The sequence below is a fragment of the Lolium perenne genome, chromosome 1, assembly GCF_019359855.2.
Source record: "Lolium perenne isolate Kyuss_39 chromosome 1, Kyuss_2.0, whole genome shotgun sequence".
NCBI lineage: Eukaryota > Viridiplantae > Streptophyta > Magnoliopsida > Poales > Poaceae > Lolium > Lolium perenne.
In genome coordinates, this window is record NC_067244.2 from 222,589,324 (window position 1) to 222,604,427 (window position 15,104).

A 15,104-nucleotide genomic window follows, 5' to 3' on the forward strand; every position below is an offset into this window, starting at 1 on the left:
TGAAACTAACACATTTTTATGTTGGATGATATTATATAAAGCTGAATATTGTTGAGATAGTGGCATGTCTCCCAGCCATACGTCCTCCAAGAATCTAACAGATGTCCCATCTCCCACTCGAAAATAACCTCTCTGGAAGAAATCCTCTTTCACATGCATGAGACCCTTCCAAAAAGGTGAGTCCGTTGGTTTGACCTCAACTGGTTGACCTCAACTGGTTTCATCGCATGGCTGCTGTGGAGTTTCATATAGAGGTATAATATATCCGACGGTGCCGGTATAATCTTGTAAACTGATCAACTGACCAGCACAAGACCATGCATCTTGATCGACGCGACAATTTCTGCCGATACGAGACAAGAGCATTATGAGTGTGATTGATATGGCTAGCTAGATAGGGTGTGGTGGGGCGACGGGACCAACATGCCCTTTGCCAGTCTTGCCCTGTACACCTCCCATGCACGCTGTCGTCGTCCACGGCGGCGCCCGCGTTTATTCGTCGACAGCGCCACCGGCACAACACGATCACGCAAGTCTTCGATCGGATCATTATTAATCTGTCGCAAACAGTTTATTCTAATCTTTCGGTATTCTGTGATAAGGGCAGCACCAGTGTTTCAGAATAAAAACCTTGCAGGGATGGGGTTTATTGAGAAAAAGATACGTCTAATTCTCATCCGACTTAAAATTAACTTAGTTCTCAGTCAAATAATGTCACATGATGTTACTAAATCTTAGTTGCAACTTATCACTAGTATGAATCACAAACTAAATAAAATAATTCTGATTTTTTTCTTAGTTGCATTCTCACATGTATCTGAAAATAAAAAACTCAGTTGCAACCCCAATTGCAGCTGAAAAAACTTAGTTGCAATCGAACTTGCACAAACCAAGATGTAATTGGACATTGTAGGATTTGACCATGAACTAATTTTAGAGCATCTTTAGTGCCGTCCCTCAACCGCCCCCCCCCCCCCCCCCCCCAAAGGGATTTTGGGGATGCCGAACAAAAAAACGGTTCCAAGTGGCACTACGGGAAAAATATTATTTGCCGTGTGACACGGCAAAGGCTTTTCGGAACACGGCAAAGACTTTGGTGTGTGCAAGCACAAGGCGAAAATCGGGATGGCAAAGATCTTTGCCGTGTGTATTTTTGGCCCGAACATGGCGAAGACATTGCCGTGTGTTTTTAGGGTGGCACAGCAAAGCAAAGCAGACTGACGGCCGACGGACGGAAATGGAAGGCACAGAGTTTGCCCGAGTGTTTTCGAACACACACGGCAAAGCCTGACTTCCAAATAAATAAATAAAATCTACCGTGCCGCCGGTGCCGTCCCGCGTGCCAGGCCACCACAACCAGTCCATGGAGACCCTCAAATCTTTTTTTCTCTTCCGAATGTTCCCCAAATTGTGTACGGCGTGGCCTACCCATCATCGGTCCATAGGGACTCGGGGGAGCCTCCGACGGTCCGACTGAAGATGCTCTTAGCTGAGAACTAGCAAATCCGTTATAAAATTCTCGTGACTTAGAATGTATGAATTTTATTTATATACTCAACACACTAATCATTAGTGGTTTCCACATAGCTAAAATGCGAATGACTATCCCCCGAATAAATAAATAAATGCATATGGCTATATCAGCCATACTTGGGTTAGTGTGGTCATTTTCAATGCGTATACCGTCTCATACCATTTATAATACGTATACCTTGTCAGTGAAGCAGTGTACTGGTACTTGGGTTAGTGTGGTCGTTTTCAGTACGACGCCCTAGCACAGTGCTGTGATTGCACATAAGGACCCGTGTCCTATATGTACGTACGAAATACTACTACTGATCATTAGTAGCTAGCTAGGTGTAACAAGCTATCCATCCACCTCACACGATCCCAGCCTCGATCGCTTCCGCAAGCTGATTCGCCCTGCCGGCTGCCGCGCGATCCACGGCCACGCCACGCCGCCATGTCGGGTGAGCTCTCCCTCTCCGCGCGCTCGTCGCCGTCCTTCGCCGCCTCGCCTTCCGTTGCCGACGCGCGGGACGAAGGAGATCACCATGCAGAGTCAACGCCGCTACGGCGCGACGAGGAGAGCAGCCGGGGCGCCAGCAGCGTCGGCGTCAAGCTCCGCCGCCGGTGGCAGCGGCGGCGGCAGCAGCTGGGGCTCGGGAAGTGGCGCGTTGGGGACACGTGGGCGCTGGACCCGGGGACGAGATGGGTCCGGGAGTGGAACCGCGTCTACCTGCTGGCCTGTGCGGCGGGGCTAATGGTGGACCCGCTCTTCCTGTACGCAGTGTCGCTGAGCGGCCCGCTCATGTGCGTCTTCCTCGACGGCTGGCTCGCCGCCGCCGTCACCGTGCTCCGCTGCATGGTGGACGCCATGCACGCGTGGAACCTCGTCACGCAGCTCCGCGTCGCGCGCGGCGCCACCGCGGCAGCGGCGGCGGCGCGGAGGCGGCGTGGGATCGCTGACGAGGAGCAGGCCGCGGCGGATCAGGCGGACGCGGACGCGGACGCCGCGCGGAGCGTCCCGGCGTACGCGAGGTCCAGGAAAGGGATGGCGCTCGACTTCTTCGTCATCCTCCCCGTGATGCAGGTGCCATTTCCTGTTGTTCCCTGATCGTGCTCTACCATGACTTTTCATCTGTTTTTCTTGAAAGCTAGCAAGAAACAGGTTTCGCTCCTTGGTACTTTAATCAAAGGAAAAAAATGCAATTCATAGATTTAACGTTACACGTTCATTATAGTTCTTGGTTTGGTTTTGCTATGATTACCATGCATGATCACATTTTTGTACACGAAGCTACAAAAATTTCACCCAAGCTCCCGAGCTCTTTTTCTTTGGAAAAGGCAGAAAATGGGTATACAAATGTTCAAAAAAGATACAAGTTTTTTTTTTGGCATGTTCAAATCATGTACCATCAAATTTTTCAAAAGACTTAATTCGTAGTTAGCATGAAGAAAACCAATAATCATGAGACAAAGAAGCATATTTAGATTCTGAAAACAAACAAAATTCATAGCACACAAATTAATTCAATAAAGATTTTCATGAAGCAAGAAATCATCATAAATTTGCGCCATGTGTAAGGGTATTTGTAAGAATTTACAATATTTTTTAATGGAGGAAGTGTACTCGAGTACAATTAGGCATTATCGAAAACTGACATGCTACCAATCTCATTCTTTCTTTTTAAACACGGTACAAACGGATCATATACACGCGTACACACTCACCTCTATGAACGCACACACGCATGCCCTACCCCTATGATTACCTCCGGAAGACTGAGCCGGCGGATTGGATCTTGAAATTGATGAAGTCACCATAAGCGCCTAACTGTCGACGGAAACATCGCCTCCCACTGGACGAATATTCCGCCTTTATGAGACACACAGATAGTAAAATATGAGATTTAAACTCTGTTGCGCTGTGGATAAACCACCCTCCTAATCATCCAACCTCATTCTTTTTGCCCTGAACTGAGATGAACTTATATATGGTTTTACCGAAAGCTAGCTAGGAAAACGGTTTTTTTTTTCTTTCCATGATTGATCAATCAGAAGGTTAAGGATATACTACTACAAAGTAGTGGTTAACTGATTTTACTTACTTTTTTTTGCAAGGATTGCCATCACTTCGCCGAGACAAAATTACATGCGTTTCTTGTCCAAAAGCTTTTTATATTTAAGTGTGTTGACGTTGCCCATGGACTTGGTTGATTCTGTAACAAAGAATCTTTTTGTTCCACAACTATTGACATGGTAAATGTTAGTTCTACAATTGGATATTAAAATTGTTAATCCACCAAGTGTAAAAGAACATCTAGATTTGGCTTATATTGGTTCATCATAAGTAGTTACTGTGATGGCATAGCAATGGCTACACACACACTGTAGCTCAATCAGCACGAATATTGACAGCTATTCTAGTTAATTAGGAAAGAGATGTGAAAATACATAAAATAAAAGAATTCTTGAAAACCATATTGAAGCTGATATATTTTGAAAACCATATAAGTTGGGAGTTACTAAAGGCTTTTCGTCATGTTTTTTCATTTTCTAATATCTCAGAAAATCCGATCACTTTTTTTTAACATAGCCATGATATTGTTTGCAATTACTATTTTTTGTTTTTCACTTTTTCTGGCAATCTCCATATAAGTTGGAAATTATTTTTATTTTCGAAAAAAATTGGATGGTATGATCTCCAATTTTTTTCTCAAATTATCAAGCTCTTAAAAAGACATTGCTTCCTTTTTTTCACCTTGCTTTTCCCCACTTTTCAGCCGGTTATTACTAGTATATTTTTCATTCCATGCTTACTTCTTAAAAAATGTTGCCACATCACCATTAAATCCATTTCTAGTGATGCAGACGGCCATGTTTGGACGATTTTAACATTTAATGGAGGGAATATTTTGGACAGAGAAGTTAACTGGTAAAAACCGCGTTCTTCAGGCCTTAAAACTTATTTTAATCTTTAATAAGCGTTGTATGAGTATGCACGTGTGTGGTGATGTGCATGCACGCTATGTATTGTACTCGATGATTAAGAAACTTTAAAACTATACATCATTGTTTGAATATTAAATGTATTCACAAAAGAAGAGATAAAATGATTCACCCAAAAATGACACGACATCGTACTGTAGTATATACTCCGAACTAGGGGAATATTCGCTCCTAAGCAGGCGTTCACACGTCCGGTCCCCTGTCAGCTGATCTTATGAAAGCTTTGCCACAGGCCACGGTTTAGATTTTTCGCGATCGTATTTTTTGCCTTCTCATCAATTCATCATTCACCGGTCCTACACATGGGGTGTATCACGCTCTGTCAGCTGACCACGTTTATTAATCAGGAAAACTATTCACGAGCTCGCCTCCAAACATCCATTCTGGCTGCTACGTTCCATGTTATTAGTCCTACGGGCCAATTTGGTACTCCCTTCGTTTTCAGATACAATTTAGCAGGCACGCACACAATTTATGATAAACTTTTCATCATAAGTTTTATCAACGATACGCGTCTTGCTCAACGGCACTCCGGGCTCGCGGATTGCCAATAGGCGTGGACTCAGGGCGACCCACTATCCCTACAGCTCTTCATTCTGCTCATAGAAGTTTTGCACCTGATAATCCAGAAGGCCGCAGATGAGGAGTTGCTAAGCCCGCTTGCGCCATCAGGCTTACGTCACTGCACATCCAAATATGCGGATGATGTCGTGACTTTCCTGCGGCCCTCAATTATGGACTTTCGGACTATCACGGCGGTAATCGAGGATTTTGGGACAGCCTCGGGGCTCCGTACCAACATCGCCAAGTGCTCGGCGAACCTTGTCCGATGCATGGAAGCACACGTGGCTTTAGTGGAGCAGGAGTTACAGAGCCCTATGGAACCTTTCCCTCAACGATATCTGGGGCTACCTCTTTGAGGAAGCCACCCGCGGCTCAGCTCCAATACCTCGTGGACAATGTAGCAAACAAGCTGGTAGGAGGGAAGGCGTCGCTACTCGACAAAGGGGGCCGATTGGAGCTCGTCCGGTCGACACTATCTGCGATGCCTATCTTCCCCATGATGTCCCTCGACATACCGATCAAGACCATTCTTGCAATTGAGAAGATCATAAGGGGCTTCCTCTGGAAAGGCTGGAAAGATGTGAACGGGGGCACTATCTAGTGGCGTGGGACAAAGTTTGCATCCCTAAGGAATGGGGTGGACTCAGTATTCCAGACTTGAGGATGATGAATGTGGCATTGAGGACCAGATGGCTATGGCTTCAGCGGGTTGATGAATCCAAGCCGTGGAAGGAGCTAAATATTCAAGTTCCTCAACTAGCGAGGCATCTTTTCGAAGGAACAACTTTCTTAGTGCTAGGAGACGGAGCGTCCACTCTCTTCTGGTCGGATCACTAGCTACCTGATGGACGGATCAACGACATTACACCAAACTTGTTTGCCACTGTGCCAAAACGGGTGGTCAAGCAACGCCGTGTCCGTGAGGGACTGGCAGGAGGTTGGCTTGAGGACCTATCACCGGACCTCGGTGCGCCTGCACTTATGGAGTTGTTCGAAGTGGCGGGCCGGCTAGTGCATGTCAACCTTGCCGAGGGCGTGGAGGACAGTTTCAGGTGGAGGTGGGAAAGTAACAACTCCTACTCCACCAGATCCTGCTATGAGGGGATGTTCGGGGCCAGAGAGGACACGGCCGGTGCGCTGCAGATTTGGAAGTCGCGCGCTCCACCGAACTGCAGAGTGTTCATGTGGCTAGCAGCGTGGAATAGGTGCTGGAAAGCCGACAGGCTCAGTCGGCGTGGGCTCCCTCCACCAAGCTTCTTGCCCTTTCTGTGATCAAGGGGGCGAGACTCTAGACCACCTTCCGATGGGTTGCGTCTTGGTGCGTGAGGTTTGGGCTGCTTTCCTGCGCTCGTGGGGCAAGCTCCACTGGATGCCACAACCGGTCACTACTCTCGTCAGTTGGCTGCAAGAGAAGAAGGGGGTCCGAGAGGCGACCGGGACCTATGGACGGCGACAGTGCTTATATGCTGGAGTCTCTGGCGCCATCAAAATGTCGTGGTCTTTGAAGGTGTGGCTCCTTCCAAGGACATGGTGATCCAGAAGATCTCTGAGGATGTGCAGCTTTGGCGAGCGGCTAGACTGTTTAGAGGCATCATTACGCCGGTAGAAAAGTGGAGATGTCGCGAGTAGTTGTTTTAGCCGTGCGTGCTACCCCACGGGTTAGTGTGGTGTTGCACCCGTGGCGGTGTGTTGTACTTTTGCCTCTTGGCCTCTTCTTCTATGAAACCGATACGTCTGTCCATGACGTATCCTTGAAAAAAAAAATTATCAACAAAATATGAATTACTCTCTACATATTAGTTTATTACTCTTACACATGCACCTATGTTGTCAATTTAACCTATATAATATGAATTATGAAACATAAAATTATATCATTGGAAAATATAACATCTGAAGTTTCTAGTGATATTTTTTCTGTAATATATACCTCATATTTTGTTTATCAAATTAATAACCTAGGGCTACATGTAAGACTAATAAACAGATATGGAGGTATGTCCACAAAATGTATACCGATTCATATTCAAAATAGTGTCTAATGCTATAGTTTTCGTGACATATAATTCATACTTTGCTAGCCAAAATAATTGTCAAGGTATTTTCGTAAGCTACCTGCGTACTTTTTAAACTGATCCGGAGGGAGTAGAACTTAGAAATATAATTATTTTCCTTTATGAACTAGTGAATGCACTAATAGTTTTACATACATGTGAGGAGAGAGAAAAATGACCGAAAAAGGATAATAAATAAGATATGCCTTGCAATTTCTTTTTATAATACCACCCATGCGGATTAATTACGTGTCTATGTCCAGTCCATTAGCTGATCGTTGACATTTACGTGCCTGAAAACCGAACATAAATAGAGCATTTTGTTTCTCAAAAAAGAGACGCTAGCTGCATATATTGTTAACATTGCTATTTGTCGTGTCAGTCGGGGATTGTGTGCTGTCTCTCCATGCAGCGATTGACGATCGATATGCATGTACACGTACGTGCAGGTGGTTGTTTGGGTAGCCGCGCCGGCGATGATCCGCGCAGGATCGACGACGGCGGTCATGACGATGCTGCTGCTGACGTTCCTTCTGGAGTACCTGCCCAAGATCTACCACTCCGTCTCCTTCCTCCGGCGGACGCAGAACCAGTCCGGCCACATCTTCGGCACCATCTGGTGGGGAATCGTGCTCAACCTCATGGCCTACTTCGTCGCCGCCCACGTAAGCAACGATCACTCCACATCCCTCACTTATCACAAACTGTATCGGTCAGACGATCAATTTGCAGCATTGTGTTTTCAGGCGGTGGGAGCATGCTGGTACTTGCTGGGCGTGCAGAGGGCCACCAAGTGCCTCAAGGAGCAGTGCCTCCTGTCCGGGCCGCCGGGGTGCGCGTCCGGCCCGGTGGCGTGCGCCGCCCCGCTGTACTACGGTGCGGCGTCGTCCGTTATCGTCGGCGGTGAAAGGCTCGCCTGGGCCAACGACACCATTGCCAGGAGCGTGTGCCTCCACAGCGGCGATAGGTACCAGTACGGCGCTTACAAGTGGACGGTGATGCTGGTGGCGAACCAGAGCCGGCTGGAGAAGATGCTGCTCCCCATCTTCTGGGGCCTGATGACGCTGAGGTAAGGAGCGTTCTTGCCTTCTTGGCAAGTGTTAGTGGGAAACTGAGATTAGTTTGTGCTGATTGCTACACATTGTCATGAATTGTTTGGTTTAATGACGTGATGAATTTATGTTTGCAGCACATTCGGGAACCTGGAGAGCACGACGGAGTGGGTGGAGATCGTGTTCAACATCCTGACCATCACGGGCGGGCTGATCCTGGTCACCATGCTCATCGGCAACATCAAGGTGTTCCTGAACGCGACGACATCCAAGAAGCAGGCGATGCAGACGCGGCTGCGGAGCCTGGAGTGGTGGATGAAGCGCAAGAACCTGCCGCTGGGTTTCCGGCAGCGCGTGCGGCAGTTCGAGCGGCAGCGGTGGGCGGCCACCCGTGGCGTGGACGAGTCCCAGATCGTGCGCGACCTGCCGGAGGCGCTCCGGCGCGACATCAAGTACCACCTCTGCCTCGACCTCGTCCGTCAGGTGCCCCTCTTCGTGCACATGGACGACCTTGTTCTCGAGAACATGTGCGATCGGGTCAAGGCCCTCATCTACCCCAAGGGCGAGACAGTAAGTTCTCGCATGAATTCAGACTGCAGTAGCAAGTACAGTGAGCTCGATCAGTAAGTGACTGATTGTGATTTCTGAATAATTCAGATTGTGAGGGAAGGTGATCCAGTGCAGAGGATGCTGTTCATCGTGCGTGGGCACCTGCAGTGCAGCCAGGAGCTGCGGAACGGGGCGACGAGCCGCTGCACGCTGGGGCCGGGCAACTTCACTGGTGACGAGCTGCTGTCGTGGTGCCTGCGCCGGCCTTTCATGGAGCGTCTGCCGGCGTCGTCGTCGACGCTTGTGACGATGGAGAGCACGGAGGTGTTCGGGCTGGAGGCGGCGGACGTGAAGTACGTGACGCAGCACTTCCGGTACACCTTCACCAACGACAAGGTGCGGCGGAGCGCCCGGTACTACTCACCCGGGTGGCGCACCTGGGCGGCCGTCGCCGTGCAGCTGGCGTGGCGCAGGTACAGGCACCGCAAGACGCTCACGTCGCTGTCCTTCATCCGTCCGCGCCGGCCGCTGTCACGGTGCTCGTCGCTGGGCGAGGAGAAGCTCCGGCTGTATACCGCCATTCTCAGCTCGCCCAAGCCCAACCAGGACGAAGACTTCTAGGCCGGCGAACTGCATATGATGATCTGCCCTGCTTGCTTTGTTGCATAGAGAGCAAGTGAGTTGCAGAGTTACAGTTACAAATGCACAAAACGGTGGATGTCGTGTCTGCCCGATGGACGAGAATATGCGATTGCTGAATATGTAGCTGCTCTAATGTAAATATGATAGTACTATCGTTGTTATGATGCCATTTATTCTCTAGAATATCCGACAAGTTTGAACAGAAATTAAAACCTCTACCAGCTACCAAAATGAAACAACCACGATCCTCATCTCTCTTCCATTTTCAGACTACTACTACAAAACTTAAGCTGGGCCAACTAGTTTTTTGCTTAACTACTTGGACAGTTTTTGACAACAGCAACTACCACACTTTTGGTACCAACAAGATTCTCTGCCATCATTCTTAAGATCCCTCAGCCAAGTCGCAGATTCTTCTGGTCACTGGTGCCCAGCCGTGCCTTCTCCCGGACACCTCTGTTGCGACCTTCCGCAGTTAGACATCCGCTGCATGTTTCTACTAACCTTTTCTTTCTGCAACACATTCCAGTCATCCAGAAGGTGACAAATAGAGAAAATAACATCAGTAGGATTTTCAGCATTTTCCTTTGTAAACAAGCAGATAGTTTCTTGTTGTCCATAGATTCCAAAGCCATGCAGCACCACCTAATATCACACCACTCTATCTCTACCAGTAAACTATACCCAAAAGAAATGTTGCTACACTCCAATTTTCTTTTTAGCCTCTGGGCTACGGCGAGATTACGCTAAACTGAACAATTTTATAAAACGAAAACAACAAGTGTACAAGGGGGCATTACGAGTTTTTAGATGGTTAGAGAGAGGGGGATGATGAGAGCAGAATGATCTCAGGGTGGGTCATAGCCATTACACCAATTATTTAGAGCAAAAGAGGAAGAGGGGGTAGTACATCGGTGAGTCCAAAGCCTAATATCCTCAATGCATCTAAGGCTATGTGTTCAGCAATGCCATTGAAGGTCCGAGCGTTTCTCCTTTTCCAAACGTTCCAAAGAATGGCAGAGTGGTGATGGTGGCTTCCTCGTAGCTCTGGCATTGCGAGGTCCACAGGTCCGAGAGGCAAGAGCCCCTGGCAACGAAGTCATGGTGGAAGAAGCTCCAAACTTCATGGCTCTGGGGGCATAGAAGGAGGAGGTGATCCGTATCTTTGTCTTGGTTGCCGGAAAGGCACGCAGCAGTGGGGCTGAGATGGTGTCTAAACCGCCGACCATTTGTGGGTAGGGACTTCTTCCTGGCTAGCCAGTAGAAAATCTTGCACTTGAGTGGGGCATCACTCCTCCAAACCGTGTCCGCTGCTTCATCAATCTGCACATGCCTGAAAGAGTTGGAGCAGAAACTTTTCTTCGAGTGCTTGTTGTTAGTGAGGCGGCCATAATGAACATCCGTGATATCGTGGCGTAGGGCCACCGAACTAAACTCGTTGGCAAGGTCACGAAGGTTGCCCTCGGCGGCCTCCGAAAGGCGCGGTCCAAGAGTGTTGCGGAAGTCGAACTTTAGAGTCGTGGCCACATTCATATGAATCCGGGTAGAGTGGGATAAGAGGCTGAAGATGGTGTCTCCAAGCTATAGGTCAAACCAAAAGGAAGTTTGTAATATCCCAGGTTTAGAGGCAATAAAATGAGAGAACACCAAAGTGTGCATTGCATTCATGCATAGAAAATCCGGGGAATTTTCGCGCTTCAAATAAAACTTACCACGATGGCGAAGTTTCACTTGACTTGCTGGAATTGAAGTAGATCATCAAGTCAAGCGCTATAAACTTCACTGTGATCTTTGTTAAAACCTTGTTTTGGGTAGAGATGATTTGATCTATGGATTAGACCAAATGGAATTATATTTACAACAACACATTCTTTAAGAATCAAACCCTAACTTATTAACACTTAAAAGTTAGCAACTACCTTTGTGTGTAAATTAATTTACTTCTAAACTTATTACCAAATAAGGTAAACCACAGGGTCTAAAGTGCATAAAAGCCACACATTCTTATTTAAATCATAACTTATTAAGTATATGAAATATCATAAAACTAAATCCATTTACATTACGATTTATAGTTCAAACTATTTGAATCAAACTGACTATGAGCATTTTGAAACACTTATGATCATGCCTTGGTGAAATCAAACACTAACTATCCAAATTTGAGGAATAACCTTCAACCTTGACCTTTTGACCAATATTATAATATAAATCTAATCAAATATGATATAGGACTCATCAATATTAATAAACCATCCACAAGATATTTAGTAACAAATGCCACTTGGCTATCCAAGAATAAATCATATGAGAGGATAATGATCTTGCCACATAGGATGAAAATATCTACATGACTTGCATTCCAAGCTTTGCCACCTCATGCTCAAAGGATTGCTATGGATGAGGGCATGACAACCAAGCACCTTACTCATCAAACCAACACAAGAGTCACCACCTATGTGTCATGACACTAGAGCTTGCCCAAGCCTATAAATAGAGCCACACCCTTCATCCATTTGCTCATCAAGTACCATGATACATGGGAACAAACACATAGAGCCACTCCATATGAATTAGCTAGGATCAAGATGAAGAAGCTAGGAGGTGGAGGCATACCACAAGAAGAAGGTTTATCAGATTTCCTGAAGAACAAGCTACAGAATATTGCAAGGTAGAATCCCTAGGCAAACCATATATTTAGAGGATCATATCATCATCTCTTGAGTAGGACCTTAGGAAACCAATTCCATAATCATCACAATTTGGTATTAAATAGAAACCTAAGAATCTAAGTGAGTGTGATGAGAGGAATGATAAAGAGTGATTAGTGAGGAATAAGTGGATATTGACTAATGCATGATTATACCTTGTAGACATAGATAATAAGTTAAACCATATGATTACTAGATCTCATCTATCACATAAAATAATAAGTATATCACTAGTAGTTAACCCCAAACCAATCCTCATGCCTTGTATGGAGGAGTACTGTCATTAAACCTAAACTTTGTTTATCCAAACACTAGAGTAACCCTAGCTAGCCAATTAAACATAACCAAGTTTATGCTCATACCTAATCCTAGTTGTGTATCACATTGGTGATCATAACTAAAACCTTAGGCCATATTTGAATTCCAATCCAAGTATCACTTTGGATCATAAGTAAAACCTTGCCATGCCTCATGCCTATGTTATACTTCAATTAGTGAAGCACCACTAAAGCTCTAAACCTTTCAAATAGAATCCATCCCACATAAAATATTATACTCTAACTTGTGTATCATGTGTCACAAGTATAAACCAAGCCATATATACCTAAGCTTAAGTGTTATTTAAGTGAGTAGAGTGAACCAATATTCAATTCTATTTTTCTTTCCAAATACTTTGCCTAAATGAACCAAATGAAATAGTATTCAGATAAGTAGTTGAGTTAACCATGATGAGCTTAGGATCTATTTCAAGTAAGCCAAGCCAGAATTTCTAAGCAAGATTATTAAAGATAGAGTTCATCAAACCCTCTTCTTAAACCCTTAGAAGTAATTCTCCACATAAAATCAAGAATCATCCTATTCTCAACACCATTTAATTAAAACTCTAGCCATAATTATATTACATATTAACAATATATATTGTTAAACCTAATAATATTTTCACTATGCACTTGTTCTAAATTCCAAACCATTGTAATGGATCTGGTTCCTAAATTAAAAAAAGAATTGGGATTGATATTAAGAAACCTACACAATATGAACTTAAACCCTATCTATTTTAATTTGGAAGGACTTCACAAAATATCAAGTTAATCATCAAACAAATATTTATTTAAACATCAACACTAGGCAGTAACAATAGTATCAAGTTGTATTGAAATTCAAATGATTCAGAACCCGAAAACAAAACAGAAATTCAAATTTGAATTCAAATAACAAATTCAAAACAGAAAATAGAAAAAGGATAAAAAGGAGAGTCTTACCTGGTGGACCTTAGCAGACCGTCGCAGCCCACGAAGCCTACCCAGCAGAAGCCCACGACATAGCCCAGCCCAACTGGAAACGGTCCGCGTACCGTTTCGCGATTAAAAAGAAGGTCGCCGTCGTCGTCTTCTTCTCCGAGCTCGACACCGCGGCAGCGCCAGTAGGCCACGAGCTCGTCGGCGATAAGGATAACCCTGGACGTCGCAGACCATCTCAGAGCCACGCCCAACTCTTCTCGCGTCCGAGGATATCCAGAAGCAAAAGATCTTCGCCCATATGAACCCTCCAGGCACCGCCACCTCCCGACCATCATCGTCATCGTGTCGAGGCCTCAGAGCTTCCCTCGACCTATAAATAGGGAGGGAAGAACCTCCGTGATGTCCTTGTTCATCTCCGCCCCTTCATTCACTCTCGGGCCCTCTCTATCTCTCCCGCTCATCCACTCTCTGTCGCCGGAGTCGAAGACGAAGCCGACGGAGGAGGTCACCCCAGCCTCCGGCGTGTGGTCCAGGAGGAGCGCCGGGACTCAAGGAGCACCCTGGAGGAGCAGAGCATCAAGGGGAGCAAGGAAGCGGCTCAATTTCGGCGTTCCCTTCTGCGGCACATCGCCGGGAAATCGCCAATCGCCGTCGTCTCCGTCGACCATCGCCGGAGCCGTCCACACCTTGAGCTTCAGGGTGAGCTTACGCATCTGTAGATCTAGATCTCGCATCCTAGGACCTCCTGTAGCCTCTGATTCGATCCTCGCCGGAGTAGCACCGCCGCAGAGCTCGTCGTCGGCGACGCTCCGATGATCCCCTCGTGAAACCACCACCACCATTCGATTCGCCTTACAGTACTCGTTCCGAAAATCCTATTCGCGCGTCCTGGGAGGCCCTGTAGCGTAGCGCCGCCGTGAATTGGTCGCCGGCGTTTAGCCGCCGGCAACGCCAACGTGTCGTGTGGGGCCATTGGTCGCGGTTGACTGGTCTTTGCCCGCGTGGCAATGGACCCAGTCAACGGCCCCACTCGTCAGTCGCAGTAGCTAGGGTGTGAACCGGTACGTTTAGTATTTTTGCTTAAATTCAAATTCCAGTAAATCCCCGAAACTTTGCAAAATCATAGAAATTTCATTTCAACTCAGAAAAATATGAATAATATATCAAAATTTTCACAAAAATAAACTCTATTCAAATAAAATATAAAACAAAAATGTGTGTCAAAATAAAAATTCACTTATTTTTAATTTTGTTAATTATGCCTTTTCAATTGTTTGAAATCCAATTTGAATCCAATAAATAGTTAAGTTTCAAAATTAAATATTATCTATTCAATAAGTAAATAAAATGTTAAGATTAAATTTCTTGATCATATTTTCATTCACTTAAATTTTAGTGGTAATTCATAAAACCCTAATTCTGGAAATTAAACCCTAACTCAAATTTGTCTTAATTTTTTAAAATAATTAAATGATAAGGCTATTATTAATTTGGTGCAAAATACTTAATCACATTAATTCTAGTACCAAGTATTACTTTAAGAATTGGATCATAACTTAGAAACCCTAGTTTCAATTTGAGTAAGACCTTGATTCCATTATTTTATGTGTTCATCCTAAATAGTTGCAATCCTAAAACCCTAGGGGTTTAGCTCATGTAATCATATAAGCTTCATCTAAACCTAAGGAACCCTAGTAGAAACCAATGAATGCATGCTTAGGATCCACTAGCATTAAACCAAGTCACATGAGATTATCATTTCATGTCCATATTCTTAGT

The 15,104-nt window shown here is 45.5% G+C and overlaps 1 protein-coding gene across 1 annotated transcript; it reads left to right on the top strand.

Annotated features, from left to right (window-relative positions):
- Nucleotides 1-1,840: 1,840 nt before the first annotated feature.
- LOC127327291 (cyclic nucleotide-gated ion channel 4) lies at nt 1,841-9,556 on the top strand. The gene is made up of 5 exons (XM_051354072.2): nt 1,841-2,593; nt 7,580-7,795; nt 7,877-8,199; nt 8,320-8,752; nt 8,840-9,556. The coding sequence occupies exons 1-5, from the start codon at nt 1,964-1,966 to the stop codon at nt 9,350-9,352; spliced, it is 2,115 nt and encodes a 704-aa protein (XP_051210032.1). The 5' UTR covers nt 1,841-1,963; the 3' UTR covers nt 9,353-9,556.
- Nucleotides 9,557-15,104: the final 5,548 nt, after the last annotated feature.